This window comes from Lolium rigidum, chromosome 1, assembly GCF_022539505.1.
Source record: "Lolium rigidum isolate FL_2022 chromosome 1, APGP_CSIRO_Lrig_0.1, whole genome shotgun sequence".
Classification (NCBI taxonomy): Eukaryota; Viridiplantae; Streptophyta; class Magnoliopsida; order Poales; family Poaceae; genus Lolium; species Lolium rigidum.
This window is the reverse complement of record NC_061508.1, coordinates 219,005,574-219,021,187: the sequence shown is the minus strand read 5'-3', so window position 1 is coordinate 219,021,187 and position 15,614 is coordinate 219,005,574. Positions and strand designations below refer to the sequence as shown.

At 40.5% G+C, this 15,614-nt stretch overlaps 1 protein-coding gene across 1 annotated transcript; it reads left to right on the top strand.

The window, feature by feature from the left end:
- The first annotated feature begins 1,710 nt into the window (after positions 1-1,710).
- LOC124683167 (glycosyltransferase BC10-like) lies at positions 1,711-7,560 on the top strand. The gene is made up of 11 exons (XM_047217732.1): positions 1,711-1,823; positions 2,919-3,386; positions 3,883-3,981; positions 4,538-4,638; positions 4,728-4,799; positions 4,955-5,045; positions 5,301-5,381; positions 5,729-5,791; positions 5,886-6,008; positions 6,099-6,137; positions 7,218-7,560. The coding sequence occupies exons 2-11, from the start codon at positions 3,033-3,035 to the stop codon at positions 7,344-7,346; spliced, it is 1,152 nt and encodes a 383-aa protein (XP_047073688.1). The 5' UTR covers positions 1,711-1,823; positions 2,919-3,032; the 3' UTR covers positions 7,347-7,560.
- The last annotated feature ends 8,054 nt before the right edge of the window (positions 7,561-15,614 follow it).

The window sequence follows — 15,614 nt, the reverse complement described above, 5'->3', positions numbered from 1 at the left end:
CGGAGGTGCTGCCCGTTCGTGGCGCCGGAACCGATCGTGATCAAGATCTTCTACGCGCTTTTGCAAGCGGCAAGTGAACGTCTACCGCAGCAACAAGAGCCTCATCTTGTAGGCTTTGGAATCTCTTCAAGGGTGAGACTCGATACCCCCTCGTTGCTACCGTCTTCTAGATTGCATCTTGGCTTGGATTGCGTGTTCGCGGTAGGAATTTTTTTGTTTTCTATGCAACGTTATCCTACATCAGCCTACCCAGCCCCTCCGGGCCCCGATCTGGGCCTAGATCTGGGCCGAGCAGGCCCTGCATCCCGTCCGCATGCCTCGCTCCGCCGTCAAGGGCCACGCCGCCGCTCCTCCTCTCACCCGACGCACTGATACCACGCCGCCGCGCTGGACCATCGCCCGCCAAAAAGCGCCACCGCCAGCCTGAGGTCCCCACACCCCTGCTGCACCGCGGGTAGAGGCAACCCCGGCACCGCACATGCAAGGCCCGGCGGCTCAAGCCGACGGCGGCGGCAGGGGAGAGCACGAGATTGAGCCTAGAGGTGGCCGGAAGGAGGGTGCGACCCGGCCACCGCGGGGGGGGGGGGGGCAGCGCGGGTTGCGAGTCGCGAGGGCCTTTGGTGGTTTACTTTAAACTGCTAAAACCGGCCTACCGAACTTATTTCGTTGTTTCTTGGATTCCTTCTTTCTAGGCCTTCGTTCTTGAGGAAGGGTATCTAACCTGTCCGATTTTATCTATTTGGATTATGCCACAGATAGAATTTGACCCGTGGCCGATGGTTTAACGACGTGATCCATTCGGTCAATACATAGACTGCATATATATTTGGAGACAAAAGTTTTCGCAAAAAAATATTTGAAGACAATTTGCTTCAAATTGATATAATAAACTAGAGATTTATAAACATAGTAGAGGACTCTAGCATCTTCATCTTCCCCTCGCCTAGCCATCCTCGTTTGAGTTGTAGTGGCGGTGATACATGGTCTCATCGAAGATCTTGACGGTGAGCATGTCGTGGCAATCATATTTGAAGACGATGAAGATGCGGCTGCGGAAGAAAATGGCCGCCAATGATCTGCTAAAAATGCCAAGGCACTGAATGGCAGCGCGGAGGCCAAAACGCCAACATTGATGAAGGCAGGCTTCTAGCCCAGAAGTCGCGATGCGGGTAGCTTTGGAGTCAGCATACCCCATTGATGGCTTGAGGAACAAGACCTTCCCTTAGCAACATAATTTATAATAAAATTTAGTTAATTCTCATTAATTACAAATGATGATAACAAATTTCTATAGGTTGCTTTCCTATACAATAATTCTATAAGATTTCCAGAACAAGGTTAAATCTGTTGAAAAAATTCCTATGTATCTATGATAAATATCGTATTTCCTCAATCTCTATGGAAATTCCCTGCAATTTTTCTGCGGTGCCACCAAAAGGTTTCTGCAACTAATTCATGCGTGTTTGATTTCTAGGATTTCACATGTCATTGATATACTCCATACTATTTTAAGTTTCTCCTCTTCGTGTGCTTTTAAATTCCTTGGAATCAAACATCAAACAGGACCTCGGTACCAACTGCATATGTCCCCTCGAGGTGAGCACTCGACGGATTCTGTTCCTGCCCGCGCTCTCCGCCAACTATAAATGCCACGCGAAAAAAAAAAGAGAGAATGAAAACAATTTTCTTGGTCCTTCTCCAACCGAGCGCCCTACGCTCGCTCCACATTCCGCGAAAAAATCCCACGTACGTACCTCCTGCATGCGTTTCTGCCCGGCGGTTTCTCGGATCGATCGGCCTCGCCGGCGAACCCATCCATCCAGGTACGCCGACGTCTCGAGACTCTCCTGGGAAACATTTCATTCCTCCGCATTGTGATCATGGATCATGGCTTCTGGTTGGGGAATTAATCGTTGGGATCACGAATTCGGGAGCTAGGAACAGCGCGCCTGATGATGCCTTCCCGTGTTGTTGCTACACTAGTTCCAGTTCCTAGAGGAGAATTTTGATGACATTTTGTGTTTCGGGGGCCATAAAGTTGAGGCGAATTTTGATGGTATTTCTGCGTCTAATTTATAGTTCGAGTAAATTATTCTGTAGGCCTCCAAACTCGTTCAACTGCAAAATCAAACGTACGCACCTATCTGACGCACCAGAACGACATATTGGACCTCCGAGTGTAATCAAGATTTTCCTTATCCCTTTTGATCCTCAACAATCATGTTAGATCGAACCATTTGATGCGCGATCAAATTCCATCATTTATTTGAGTGGCAGACACATTGATAGTTTCCATAAGTGAAGTGTTTTGACTTATGACCCAATATGTTATCTGTGACAATTTCCGTCCCAACGAAATATGAAATGGCGGCTGATGAGCACATGCTGGTCGCCTGGTCATGACTCATGGATCAAGATTATCAAGGCTAAATCCAGTGGATTACCCTGTGAACAGCCTTGGAGGACAAACATGACAGAAAGAGTGATGTGATACTCTACAATTCTCACTTCCATAATTCTTTGGGCCTCCTATTATAGGCTCTGGGTAATATAAATTAATAGAAATGATTATCGTGAAGTACAAAATGCATTTGTGTAATTGCGATCTTAATTTGCTATTGATGACCGAAGTGTGGGGGTGTGATCTAGTGGATATGTTATTTGCGCCTCTTCTAATAGAAATAAAGCGCACTTATATGTTTGAGATTATTTTTTGGTTATTTGTATGTAATACTATATTTAGTGAGAGAAAGTGCAAATAAAATCAAACATGACTGTTACTTCCGAGTAAATCGTAACCTGAAAAAACCAGTTGGGTTTGGAGTAGCCTTGTAATCGCAGTATCATTTTGATTTGCATTGTTACACATCGGACAAACAAGTTTAATAGTAAAAAAAAATTCTCTTTCCATTTTGCAGCAGGCAGCTTGTTTCATATTTTACAGTGAGAGTTGTCCTACTAGATGGTCTCTAGGTCAGGTAAACTCTGAGAACAATGAAGGTGGGACATTTTACTGCTAGAGGTAAAAAAGTATGAAGTGGCAGCAGCTGTGGTCATCGGACGGCGGCGATATGAAGGGTGTTCCATTGCCTCGCGCAAGGGCGGCTCCACGAAGACGCTTATGGATATCAGTGGCTGTGGCTTTCATTGTGATCACCGTACTCTGGGCTTATCTCTACCCACCCCAGGATTATACTTACCCCGTCAGGGACTGGTTTCCTTCAGAACCTGCCCGGGAACTGACTGACGAGGAGACTGCTGCGCGTGTTGTCTTCAGGCAGATCCTGTCGACACCTCCTTTTCCATCCAGAAATCCCAAAATTGCTTTCATGTTCTTGACTCCGGGCAAATTGCCATTTGAGAAATTATGGGAGTTGTTCTTTAAGGTACCTGGTGATGTTCTTTTCTCTATATATGCATTATATGATTAGTTTTCTTATACTGTATTTGTGATTTCCAGTTTACTACCTAAGGATTAGAGAATGGACTAATTACCATCAGTCACCACCAGTCATAAATAAGATAGAGAAGTGTCATAGTTTGGTATTTAAGGCACATGTTTCGTTTTATTTGTTCTCTATTCTCTCTACTAGCTAGTATAATCTTGTTTTTCCTGCAAGATAAACAAAAATTAATTGACGCAGCTTTGGAGCACACTTGTACTAGACATAGTACATGGCTGCGCCAACTAATTTGGGCCAGATGGAGTATGATAATATCTTACCATAAGCGTACCTTGTTACTGGATCCATCTTTTCTAAAGTCAAATGAGTATTCTCTATTTTACTTGTGTTTTTCTGTGGGTAGCATTTTAGTTCAAGGACCATGCCGAACACTTGTGTTGAAATTTTCTTCCCATGTCATTTCCCTTCATCTCTGCAGGGCCATGAGGGAAGATATACAATATATGTCCATGCTTCACGTGAGAAGCCTGAACATATCAGTCCTGTATTTATTGACCGAGAAATACACAGTGATAAGGTAATTCTTCTCCAAGAATGAAAGCCTTGGTGAACACCTATTACATTTTCATTCATGAATAATACTGAGGTGGACACAACAGTGATTAATTAATTTTGGAGATAATGATACTATGTTATTTGGATATCTATTAGTTTTGTCGTGAAGTTTTGTCCTCGACAACATTGCCTGTAAAACTGAAATAACTAATAGCACTGGACATATGATAATTGGCCACTGTATAAAGCAGAGAGGTAAGTTTTAAGAGCGCGTAATAATTATCCTGGTGAAACCATGGTTTTCCTAAACTCAATAGTAGTATTCTTTGGTACCAGAACTTTACTGAAGAAGTAACTTAAATTAACTAATAATGTTACTCCGTATTAGAGAGCTATTTGATTTTGAGGAGCCGCTCAAAATTTCTTACGCCAGCATGAATGTTTTTTAAATTAATTCTTATAGCTGCAAGGGAATCGATTATATAGGTTTGGTCTGGTCTTAAAACTTAGAAAACAAGAAAATGTTATTTATGTATTTATTATGCTTTGAACGCACTGATATTGGCAATTTTTCTCAGGTAGGATGGGGTATGATTTCTATGGTTGATGCAGAGAGGAGGTTGTTGGCAAAGGCCCTAGAAGACATCGACAACCAACAATTCGTATTACTTTCTGACAGGTGACCCATGACGCAAATTTAGTCCAATCCCACTTTCTTGCGTGAAAAGGTCTCCCGGCTCTGAACTATTTCTTGCACAATGATGGCAGCTGTGTTCCTCTACACAACTTTGACTATGTTTATGATTTCCTGATGGGATCGAAACATAGTTTTCTTGACTGGTGAGTCCTTGTTTTGTTCCTAAGATTTTTACATTCTTATCAGTTATATCATTATCCAGGTTATTGCAACGCACTTCCTTGCATCAGAAAACTATTTGTTTTTACCTTAACTGATGTCCAACTAACTTAAATTTCACGGCTCTCAATTTTCCCAGCTTTGACGATCCTGGGCCACATGGAGTATTTAGATACTCAAAGAATATGTTACCTGAGGTTCGAGAGACTGAATTTCGTAAGGGCTCGCAGGTAAGTTTATCATTTCTCATGCAAGTTCACATACTTTGGTTTGTGATGGCGCCAAGAAAAATGATGTTACGAATCAAATAATGGGATATGAAGCATAGGTCATCATTGACAAGCATAGTTCCTGTTTTAAATAAATTCCCAGTTTTAGTTTCGGTTTTATATTTGCTTGTATTTCTTATGGTGTGTCCTAGTTTTTTAGATACAACGATGTTTCTTACTTGAACTGATATCAACAATATTTCTTAACTATTTCAGTGGTTTTCAATCAAGCGGCAGCATGCAATGGTTGTGATCGCGGATAGCCTTTATTATTCTAAATTCAGGCGTTTCTGCAAGGTAATCAGATCCATCTTAAGGTAGTCTGGCCTGCACATTGTGTAGACTTTACATCATAGTACCTTTGGAGGTAATTTACCAAGTTTTTTTTGTAAAGCTGGTCTCTCATAATGAGAGCAAGGAGAATGCCCCACTTCTAGCTTCCAGATCACTTTTAGGTCGTCTAAGTTGTCCGTCTAGATTCTGTACGGGTTATATCATCAGTACAGAATGCACAATCTCTACTGTTGTTTATTATCACTTCGTCTCATTCTGTTCTGCTTGTTGCAAAGCATTATCTCTTCTTAGTGAATTTTAGTTGTATATAGTACTAAAATATCTAATCGTGCTTTATACTCTCTATTCAGCCGGGGATGGAAGAGGGTCGCAACTGCTATGCAGATGAGCATTACTTGCCAACACTGTTCCATGTCAGTAGTTCTGCGCATAATGACCTGTTTTATCTGAACTTATCATTGTCGCTACTTTCTTCTGAAATTGAGAGCTCACATTTGTATCAACCAGATGATGGATCCTGCTGGGATTGCTAACTGGTCTGTGACTTATGTTGATTGGTCTGAAGGAAAGTGGCACCCCAGATCTTTTCGAGCTAAGGATGTCACTTATGAACTCCTGAAGAATATGACAGTATGTGTACCCTTTTTTGGTATCATCTCACTTTAGATGACCATCTATTTACTTTTTATGGGGATGCTTCTAACTTTTGTGTCTCTGCAGTCCATAGATGTGAGCTCCCATATCACCAGTGATGAAAAGGTGCCTTCCTCTCTCTAACTAATTTACCAAATGTCTGAAATTTTGACTTTGGGCTCTCAGCATATTATCATGCAAAATTACACATACAAATATGCTCACCAATGTATCAATTAACAAACATAGCGCCAGGTTCTATGGATTAATGATGCATGTTAATTGTACTACCTCAGTGCAAAAGTACAAGACTTCTTGAAACAACATCCAGTCATAGTGTTGCTTTGACTACTAAGAATAAAAATATCCCAGTTAATAAAAAGCACAAAGATATCCTGAATGATGATGTAAATATGGTAACACCAGATTTGTCATGAAATTATTTTCACCGTGTACTTTTACTAGCATATACGCAGGTAACATTCAAATACATGTTGGAGATGGTTTCAACATCTAAAACATAATCTATTTGGGAGCCAACTTGCATTCAAAAAAGAGATGCTTAATTGTTTCATCATGATGGAAAATACACCACTTCTTATTCCCATGCCATTCACGAGATCGTCTTTTCTTAAATGACCACCTGCCTTACATGATTGACATCCTAAACTATCCTGCAATTGGGGCTCACAATCCATGAAGTTACCATGGCGCCAAGGGAAATCCATACAGTGTAAAAAGATCAGGGGAGGGTCTTCTTGTTGACTGTTTGCGTAAGCCGTCTCAGTTGCTGATAAGTGACGCGTGAAATTAATCAGAGTGGATCCCATTTGATTGTGATTATTTCGATTTACGAATATGACCTAATGGGCTCTTGCATTTTTGCACAGCTTCTAGTGATTATCAAATACAACGACACATGATAGAAAAAATGTTACCATAATCTTCTCCGTGTTTTTAGTTTTCAAGTACACGGAGCAATACTTATATGTGATTTTGCGTTAAGTTGTAAATGATATTAAGGAGCACATTCTACAAAAAAAAATTCCATATTGCATGGCTAGTCAGTTTTCAAATGTATTGGCACAATTCTGTGTGTAATTTGGCTTCTTAGTTCTAAATAACATCAACCTATGTCTTCTTGGAGAAACATCAGATTATCCGTTCTTAAGTATGGTGCACTTTTCTTATTGTCATTGAATGCAGAGAGAGCTTTTGCAGAGGCCTTGCTTATGGAATGGACTGAAGAGACCTTGCTATTTATTCGCAAGGAAGTTCTATCCTGAAGCCTTAAACAACCTCATGAACTTATTCTCCAACTACACAATTTTCTAAAGCTTATGCACTATTGGAAGAATAGGACGTTCCAGAATTCTTTTGTATACTGCATTACTGCTGGAGGAGCAGATCTATGCACTAACTGTGTACAGAAATAGGGGAGGTATTACTTTCTGCTGCCACAAAATTAGACTATTAATTGTTTCCCCATGGGCATAATTCTCCTAGGACTCTAGTTTTTAAGGGTATTTTTTCCTGCAAATTTTGTTACTCATGCCAGATTTTGTCACTTGTATTTGCACGAAAGATGTGCAAAAGGGATTCAGACTGTGCATCGCATAATAACGGTAACAAAATGTTCTGCTAGGCAAAGTTTGTGCCCTCCAGTCGATCGTATGTGGATGTGGTCCTTCACTTTCTTTTTAAAGGACTTCACAATTTTCTGTTCGTAAGTTATATAGAGACAGAGTTGTACCAAGTCTGGTGGAAGTAAGGGATTGAGCAGCTCCACGCTAAGATCCGGTTGGAAGCCCCAATAGGATCCAAATTCGTTCGTCATAGAGACAGCTCAACTAGTCCTTGGAAAAAAAAGGATCTGTTCCCGGCTCTGCAACCACGCCAAATCCGGGCAGCAGGCGGCCTGCGAGGAAGCGATAAAAGTCCCTGTCACTACTAGAAAATTTCTGGTCTTTGGGTTTGAATTTCCTCAAGAGGACCGCACCGGTCCATCAAGAAAATGATTTGTTTTTACCATAAACTTATGCCGCTCAAGATAAATCACATTAACTTGACGGTTCTAATATACCTCTCAAGTTGATCGCAAAATTATGCCGTTCAGAATAAATTGTACTCCCTCCTTGCCAAAATGTGGCACGTATACAAATTTTAAAAATCAAACGATGTGAACTTTGATTATGTATGTAGGAGAAAATATCAACATCTAGAGTACCGAATCAATATCATTAGATTCCTCACAATGTATATTTTTGGTATGATAGATGTAGATATTTTTATCAAAAAAACTTGGTCAAAGTTGACATTGTTTAACTTTTAAAAAATCTTATATGCACTACATTATGGCAAGGAGGGAGTATTAACTTGACAGACTCAATATACCTCCCAAAATAATATATTTGGCTTGGCCGTTTAGAAACTCCCGTTAGGTCTGAGCACATAAAATTGACGGATCTGATTTACCCCTCAAGTTAAATGACATTAACTTGACGGTTTTATTATACCTTCCAAGTTAATACATTTGGCTTGGTGTTTAGAAACACCCCTCAGGTTTGAGCACATTATCTTGATGGTTGCTAATTTACCCCTCAATTTAAAATGAATTTTGGCACATGGATGCATCATGGCATGGCAAATAAGCCTATATTTAACACATGGGTGCATCATAGCATGGCAGATAATGTTTTTTTTTACGAAAAGGCAGACTGGCCTGCTTTTCATTGCAATTAGAAGATGGTACAATATGTACGAAGGTTAACTGAAAAGAAAAAGAAAAACCTCAGAAACGAGGAAAAGAGAAAAAGGAGGCAGGATCTAATCCGGTTCTCTTGTCTGCTCAACAGATCATCGGCTGCAGATATCCTGGCTTCCCGCCATGCTTTTGCTTCCTGGACTATGCACTCGTGTATCCTGGTCAGCGAAGCTGCCGTGTTTTGGAATATACGAGCGTTACACTCTTTCAGACTGGCCACCAAGTCAGTTGAACCAAAGTCGTCCAGAAATCCAGCCCTGAAGATGTGCAGTGTTGGCGTTGGGTGCAGGGTGAGCAGGCCATTGGTTGGGCACCCTTTCCTAAAGCCTGACGGTCACCGTGCACGTCGCAAGCAGGTGTAGTGCAGTCTCCGGTTCGCTTAAGCATACTCTCTCCGTCCTCAAATAAGTGGACATCTAGCTCTAAACTTTATCCACAAAAAAATGTACTCCTATCTTCTCAATACATTTTAATTGATTCTTTCTCATCACACGAAAATCAAACCTAATAATATTGACTATATGTTCTTCTTGTTTTCTACATGCTCTTAGCTCATTGGGGGTGGAATAATTAAAGATGAGAGATACCAATATATTTTTTACTCCACTTCATAATTTGTCTTGGAAAATCCTAATGTATAATTATTTATGGACGGAGGGAGTAGCATACAAGCAGCGTTATGAGGCCACCCTTTCTTCTCTAAGCAGTCTGCTGTGTGGCATTTTCCTAACACAGCTAGCCACGCGAATAACCGGCATTTGAGAGGTGCCTCGCTGCTCTAGATGGTGTCATTAAAGTTGGTCCTCATCGAGCCTTCATATTGCATCACATATGCTGTGATGTGGCTAAGTATTTATCGTCCGTACTCCAACGCCAGACCACCGTGTCGGGCAAATAATGTTTGCAATGGGACTTTTAGAAATCTTGGGAAAAATGATTGAAAAATAGGTTGTTTTGTGTGAAGCATGTACCAAAAAGCCATTTTAAAAAATGACCAACACATGGTGCTAAGATACTACATCACATTTTAAGAACAAATCACCAATTGGTTACATCTTCTTGGCCTCTTCCCATCCTTTGGTCAACTCTAATTTGACCACAACTTGGTAAAACCATCACTAATTCAAAATAAATAAATAAACTGAAAACCTTCACACATTGTATGTGACCTAGTTGCATTGGAAAATAACAATCTTGTAATATGCCAACTTCTCTACGACTCTCTCACAAGTGAGCTAAGGCTAGCCATAGTGCTAGTATCATAAGGAGTATCATGCATGCCACCTTGGCAAAAATCTGATGTGGCGCTATAATTAATGAGGAGAGATATGCTAGTAGTATCATACTATGATACTGTATCATAGCACGTGAAACTAGAAAATTTAATATCAAATACATCCTATACACACAATTGCATTGAGATTCTACAAATAATTAAATATCATGAGATTATGATACTACTAGATGATACTAACCACTATAGGGGTAGTATCATAGACTTGTATCATATGGATGATACCACTATATGATACTTTGCACTATGGCCAGCCTAACATATATATGGTTTATGCCTTTCAACATAAATGAGCTAGATTTTGATCATTAAGTGGCCGTACTATGTTTAAATGAGCCCATATTTGAAACATGGGCGCATCATGGCATAGAAAATGATGTTTGCATTGGTACTTGTAGAATTTTTTTGGGGAGGGGAGGGGATGCTTTTTTAACCTTTCCAGTGAAAAATAGTTTTTTAAGGCTGGCCATACTGCATAGTATTATATTGTAGTATCATGCATATAATACTTGTCTATGATACTATCACTATAGTGGGTGGTATTATAGAGTAGTATCATATTCTTCTAAATTTACTGTTTAGCATTAGCTTTTCTCGTAATGTGCGCTATAATACAGTATCTACCTATGTTACTCTAATCTTGTCTCTCCTCATTAATTAGATGCCACATCAGCATTTTGTGGGCCTAAGATGCATGATACTACCTAAGATACTAGCACTATGGCTAGCCTAAAGCATATACCGAAAACACTTTTTCCAGCACATGATGCTATGATACTACATCATATTGCAACCACAAATCACCAATTGGTTGCATCTCAAAAATTCATGGCCTCTTCCCATTCTTTGGTCAACTCTACTTTAACCACATCTTGGTAAAGCCATAACTAATTCAATAAATTGAAAACAAATAAAAAACCTTCACATGTTTCAATTATATGTGACCTAGTTGCCATGGAAAATAAAAATATTGTAATATGCCAACTTCTCTATGAAACCCCTCTCACAAATGAGCTACCACGTAAGGTATATGGATTTCAACCCAAATGAGCTAGGTCATGATAATTAGGTGTCCATGAAATCTTCAAATGAGCTCATATTTAGCACATGAGTGTATCATGACATGAAAAATGATGTTTGCATTGTAATCTCTCAAAAAATTGGGGAAACTCAACTTTTAAATCTTTCTAATGAGAAATGTAGTTTATAACTGTCAAGTTAATGCTTGCAAGTTAATGAAAAGTCTTATCGACGGCTGATTGTAGCTACACCCGGTTTGTCCACCGCTCTCGTCCCCAACCTTGTATTCTTTCCCCCATGCGAAAACCAAGTGTTGGCCATCGCACGCTCCCCCGCTCGCTAGATGGCACCGCGCGCTCCCGCCGCTGGTCGCCCTCCGTGTTCTCCCACGGCTGTCCACCCGCTGCCGCAACTCCTCAATCCATGTTTTCGTAAGCAGAAGGTAACACAAAAAAATACGGTCCAAAAAAGGAACCGGCGTTCACATTGATATTTTTGAGAGCCATGTTGTCGTTGGGGAAGTAGTCGTCAGCCTCCGTGATACGTCGCAAACGTATCTATAATTTTTGATGCTACATGCTTGTTTTATAACAATTTATATATGTTTTGCTCACACTTTATTGCACTTTTATACATTTTTCGGCACTAACCTATTAACAAGATGCTATAGTGCCAGTTTCATGTTTTCTGCTGTTTTGTATTTCAGAAAAGTTGTACAAGAAATATTCTCGGAATTGGACGAAACAAAAGCCGAAATCAATATTTTTCCGTAACGAAGATAGAGTCCAGAGGGGGGCGAAGAAGAGGCGCGGGGCGGCCACACCATGCCTTGGCGCGGCCAAGCCTGAGCCCACGCCAAGGGGTGGTGTGGGCCCCCTGGCCTCCACCGACCTCGCCCTTCCGCCTATTTATTCACGATATCGGGAAAAACCTAAACACCCGAGCCTCCATCCATGAAAAGTTCCGTCGCGACCGTCATCGCAGACCCTAGCTAGGGAGGGTTCTGAAGCTCTTCCCGGCATCCTGCCGCAGGGAGAGATCGTCACCGGAGGCATCTACATCGCCATGCCCGCCTCCGAAGTGATGCGTGAGTAGTTCATCCCTGGACTATGGGTCCATATCAGTAGCTAGATGGTTGTCTTCTCCAATTTGTGCATCATGTTTAGATCTTGTGAGCTGCCATACATGATCAAGATCATCCTTATGTAATGCTACATGTTGTGTTTGCTGGGATCCGATGAATATTGAATACTATGTTGAGATCGCTTATGTATTCTTGTCATATGTTATTTGTGATCTTGCATGCTCTGTATTGCTAGTAGTTGCTCTGGCCAAGTAAATGCTTGTGACTCCAAGAGGGAGTATTTATGCTCGATAGTAGGTTCACGCCTCTAGTTTTCTGAAAGAGCGATAATAACTTCTAAGATTGTAGATGTGTTGTTGCTACTAGGGAGAAAACAACAATGTTTTATCCAAGGTTATTCTATTATTTACTTTACACACATTGCTTAATGCGATAATGTGTTGCTTGCAACTTAATACTGGAAGGGGTTCAGACGATAACCGGAAGGTGGATTATTAGTCATAGACCCAGTTGGATTACGGTCTATGTATTATATTGTAATGCCCAAACGAATCTCATAGTAATCATCTTGTCATGTATGGTCTTTATTCTGTCAATTGCCCAACTGTAATTTGTTCACCCAATATGTTATTTATCTTTATGGAGAGACACCTCTAGTGAACCGTGGACCCAGGTCCTTTCTTTTACACTGATACAATCATCTTGTTCTGTTTACTTACTGCAAGCACTGTTCTCTTTAATTCTACTGCAAACATCTCTTTCCATACTATACATTTAATCCTTTGTGTTCAGCAAAATCGGTGAGATTGACAACCTCACTATAAGTTGGGGCAAAGTATTTTGGTTGCGTTATGTGCAGGTTCCACGTTGTTGCTGACACCGGTAGTGCGCCCTGCCACAAGTCAGGTAGCAACACATTCAGAAGTCACGCCTTTCTCCTACTGGTCGATTAAACCTTGGTTTCTTACTGAGGGAAAACTTGTTGTTGTGCTCATCATACCTTCCTCTTGGGTTCCCCAACGGTGTGCAATCTGCGCTCATCACTCCCCAAAAACCTCATCGCCTCTCTCTTACATGATCACAAGAGACGGGGTTTGGAGACCGGTTGTCACGCCCATGGGTACACGCTGGCATACTGGGTGGAGAAGCCTTAAGCGATTGCCTAATGCTCTGGAACCGAGTGGTAGGCGCATAGGATGTGTGGTATTGTGTAATCTCTTGGAGAGGGGTGGCATCGCTTTTATAGACACAAGAGGAGGAGGCATCAGTATTCGTTGTTCACTAAGCAAAAGACGTTTTAGGTTTATGCGCAACCGATCAAATTTCATTCATGCGCGACAAAAGGAAAAAAGAGGTGTCGGCTCAAGGCATTCCCGCAAACCGCGGCGAGGCGGGTGGAGGAGGAGCGCACGTGTATAAATCCTCTTCTCATGTTTGTACAACAAGTGGAGTATCCCTTTTATAAGAAGGTTTAACTTTCTCTAAACTATAAACTAACAATCTGGACTAAACTTTTATCCCACCTCTTGCCTTGCATGAATAGGTTATTGGGTTTCTGGGATTTCAAAAATTATGAAATAGAATAGATAGGTGGGCCAAATTTTGAACAGAACTCATCCTAATTTTACTGCGAGTGATGTTTTGGAACATGGGAGCATATGCTCCTTTTATTTTGAAATGCATCTTAGACATATTTTCAAATGTTAAAAATTTTAAAACAAGAAATTCGCATGTATATCTTCACGTGCTACATGCTCACAAAGTCGTTTCATGAAAAATCTACTTGTCGTGTGACGCGTGTAAAAATGACAAAATCCGGTGCTTGAAAAAGGCTTTTCACACATAAATTTTCTCTTTTTTATATAGACCAAAAGAATGATTTTTCGCGAAACTTGACAAACTTACATATATTGTGGGCATGTACATGTAGAATTTTTTGTAAATTTTTTTCGACACTTCACAATACGTTTTTTTATTAGAGGAAACGTATGCACCCAGGAGCCGAATTGAGTTTTTCAAGATGTAAGACTAATTTTAGCTATATATACGAGGATGTGGAGGTCCATAGGACCAGCCCATCTAGACAATTTCCCCCAAAGCCTACAAGATCGATGTTGATACCCTTATTAGTTAATCCAATGACCTTGTACAATCTTTGGATGCATCGGACTTGTACATAAACTCTTCTTTATCTATCAATGCATCGAAACGCAAGGCTTTTGCGTTTTCGCGAAAAAGACTTAGGAGCAGTGAGATGTAGAAGGGGCATAAAATTGTAAGCCAGTGTATTAAGGCCAAACCTCGCATGCTAATTCCTCATACTAAATTAGTTCCTTCTTCTACCACCGAGGCTCACCAGCTAGTTGCTGCTCGTAAGTTCTTCAACTGCAGTTCAACTCCATGCGTCCATTATTTCATCCTAGAGGATATACTATTTTCGCTAAACCAAATCTTAATTTGGCTTCTATCTCCCCCTGAGCACCACATTTACTCTGAATGCAAGAAGAAATGCAACAGTTGGAGGCAGTAAACATATTACTACTTCCTCATACTCCTTCCGTTCTTATCCATGTACGTTCATTGTCTCACATGGTCATTCTTTGTGAACTCCATCTAGAATTCACGATACCTCCCATTCCTAGCTGATTTATTTTACCAGCTCAAGACTAATGCATTCTAGCATATACCCTAGCAGAGATTCTTCCTGGTCTTAATACTACGCATCCTAGAGAAGAAAACATGGATCTATACTTATGGTCATAGGTCTTGGAAAGCAGACATGTGGTCTAGGACAATAGTGATAATTGATTTACCTACCATGTGCAAACTTTGGGTGCATTCTGAGTATTCCAGAATACGGAAAAACGAAAAAAAATATTTAGAGGTGTAAAAAATTCTGGAATTCTTTATGTGGATACATACTAATGTGATGGACATATCTGCAAAGTTTCGCTAGAAAATACATTGTATTTTGTGTTACACAAAAATCATAAATTTTTTGATCTAAAAAGAGGGGAAAAAACTCAATTTTGATCCACACTTATCTTTTTGTGTAGATTTCAGATGATACAATATTCTGATGAAACTTTGTTGTTGGGCCTCCAATAGCACTTTCCGATGGTAGCTAGCTTCTAATGAATGCAGTATGGAAATTTTATGAGACCAGGCCTTTTTCTAATTCACAAGAAAGGGTGCCCCTGTAGAGGTGAAATCTGAGATCTATACTTAGAAGGCACTTTCTTTTTTGAAATCCAAGGCAAAAGCTTTGCCTGTTCATTGATTAAGAAGTTGCCTGGTTAATTAGAAGGCACAAAAATTATGTGCAGAAATGTGAGTGCAACAATAGAAAGGCCCACTTTGGTGCCGCTGTTCTATCCCTTCTGAAGGGTACTACAAAGCATGATGATTTTAAATAATACAATTCCTTGCGATGTATGAGGG

Coding starts and splice junctions, on each gene's coding strand:
- LOC124683167 (XM_047217732.1), top strand. CDS start 3,033: ATGAAGTGGCAGCAGCTGTGGTCATCGGACGGCGGCGATATGAAGGGT. Junction 3,387..3,882: donor TATGGGAGTTGTTCTTTAAG/GTACCTGGTGAT, acceptor TCATCTCTGCAG/GGCCATGAGGGAAGATATAC. Junction 5,382..5,728: donor AATTCAGGCGTTTCTGCAAG/GTAATCAGATCC, acceptor CTCTCTATTCAG/CCGGGGATGGAAGAGGGTCG.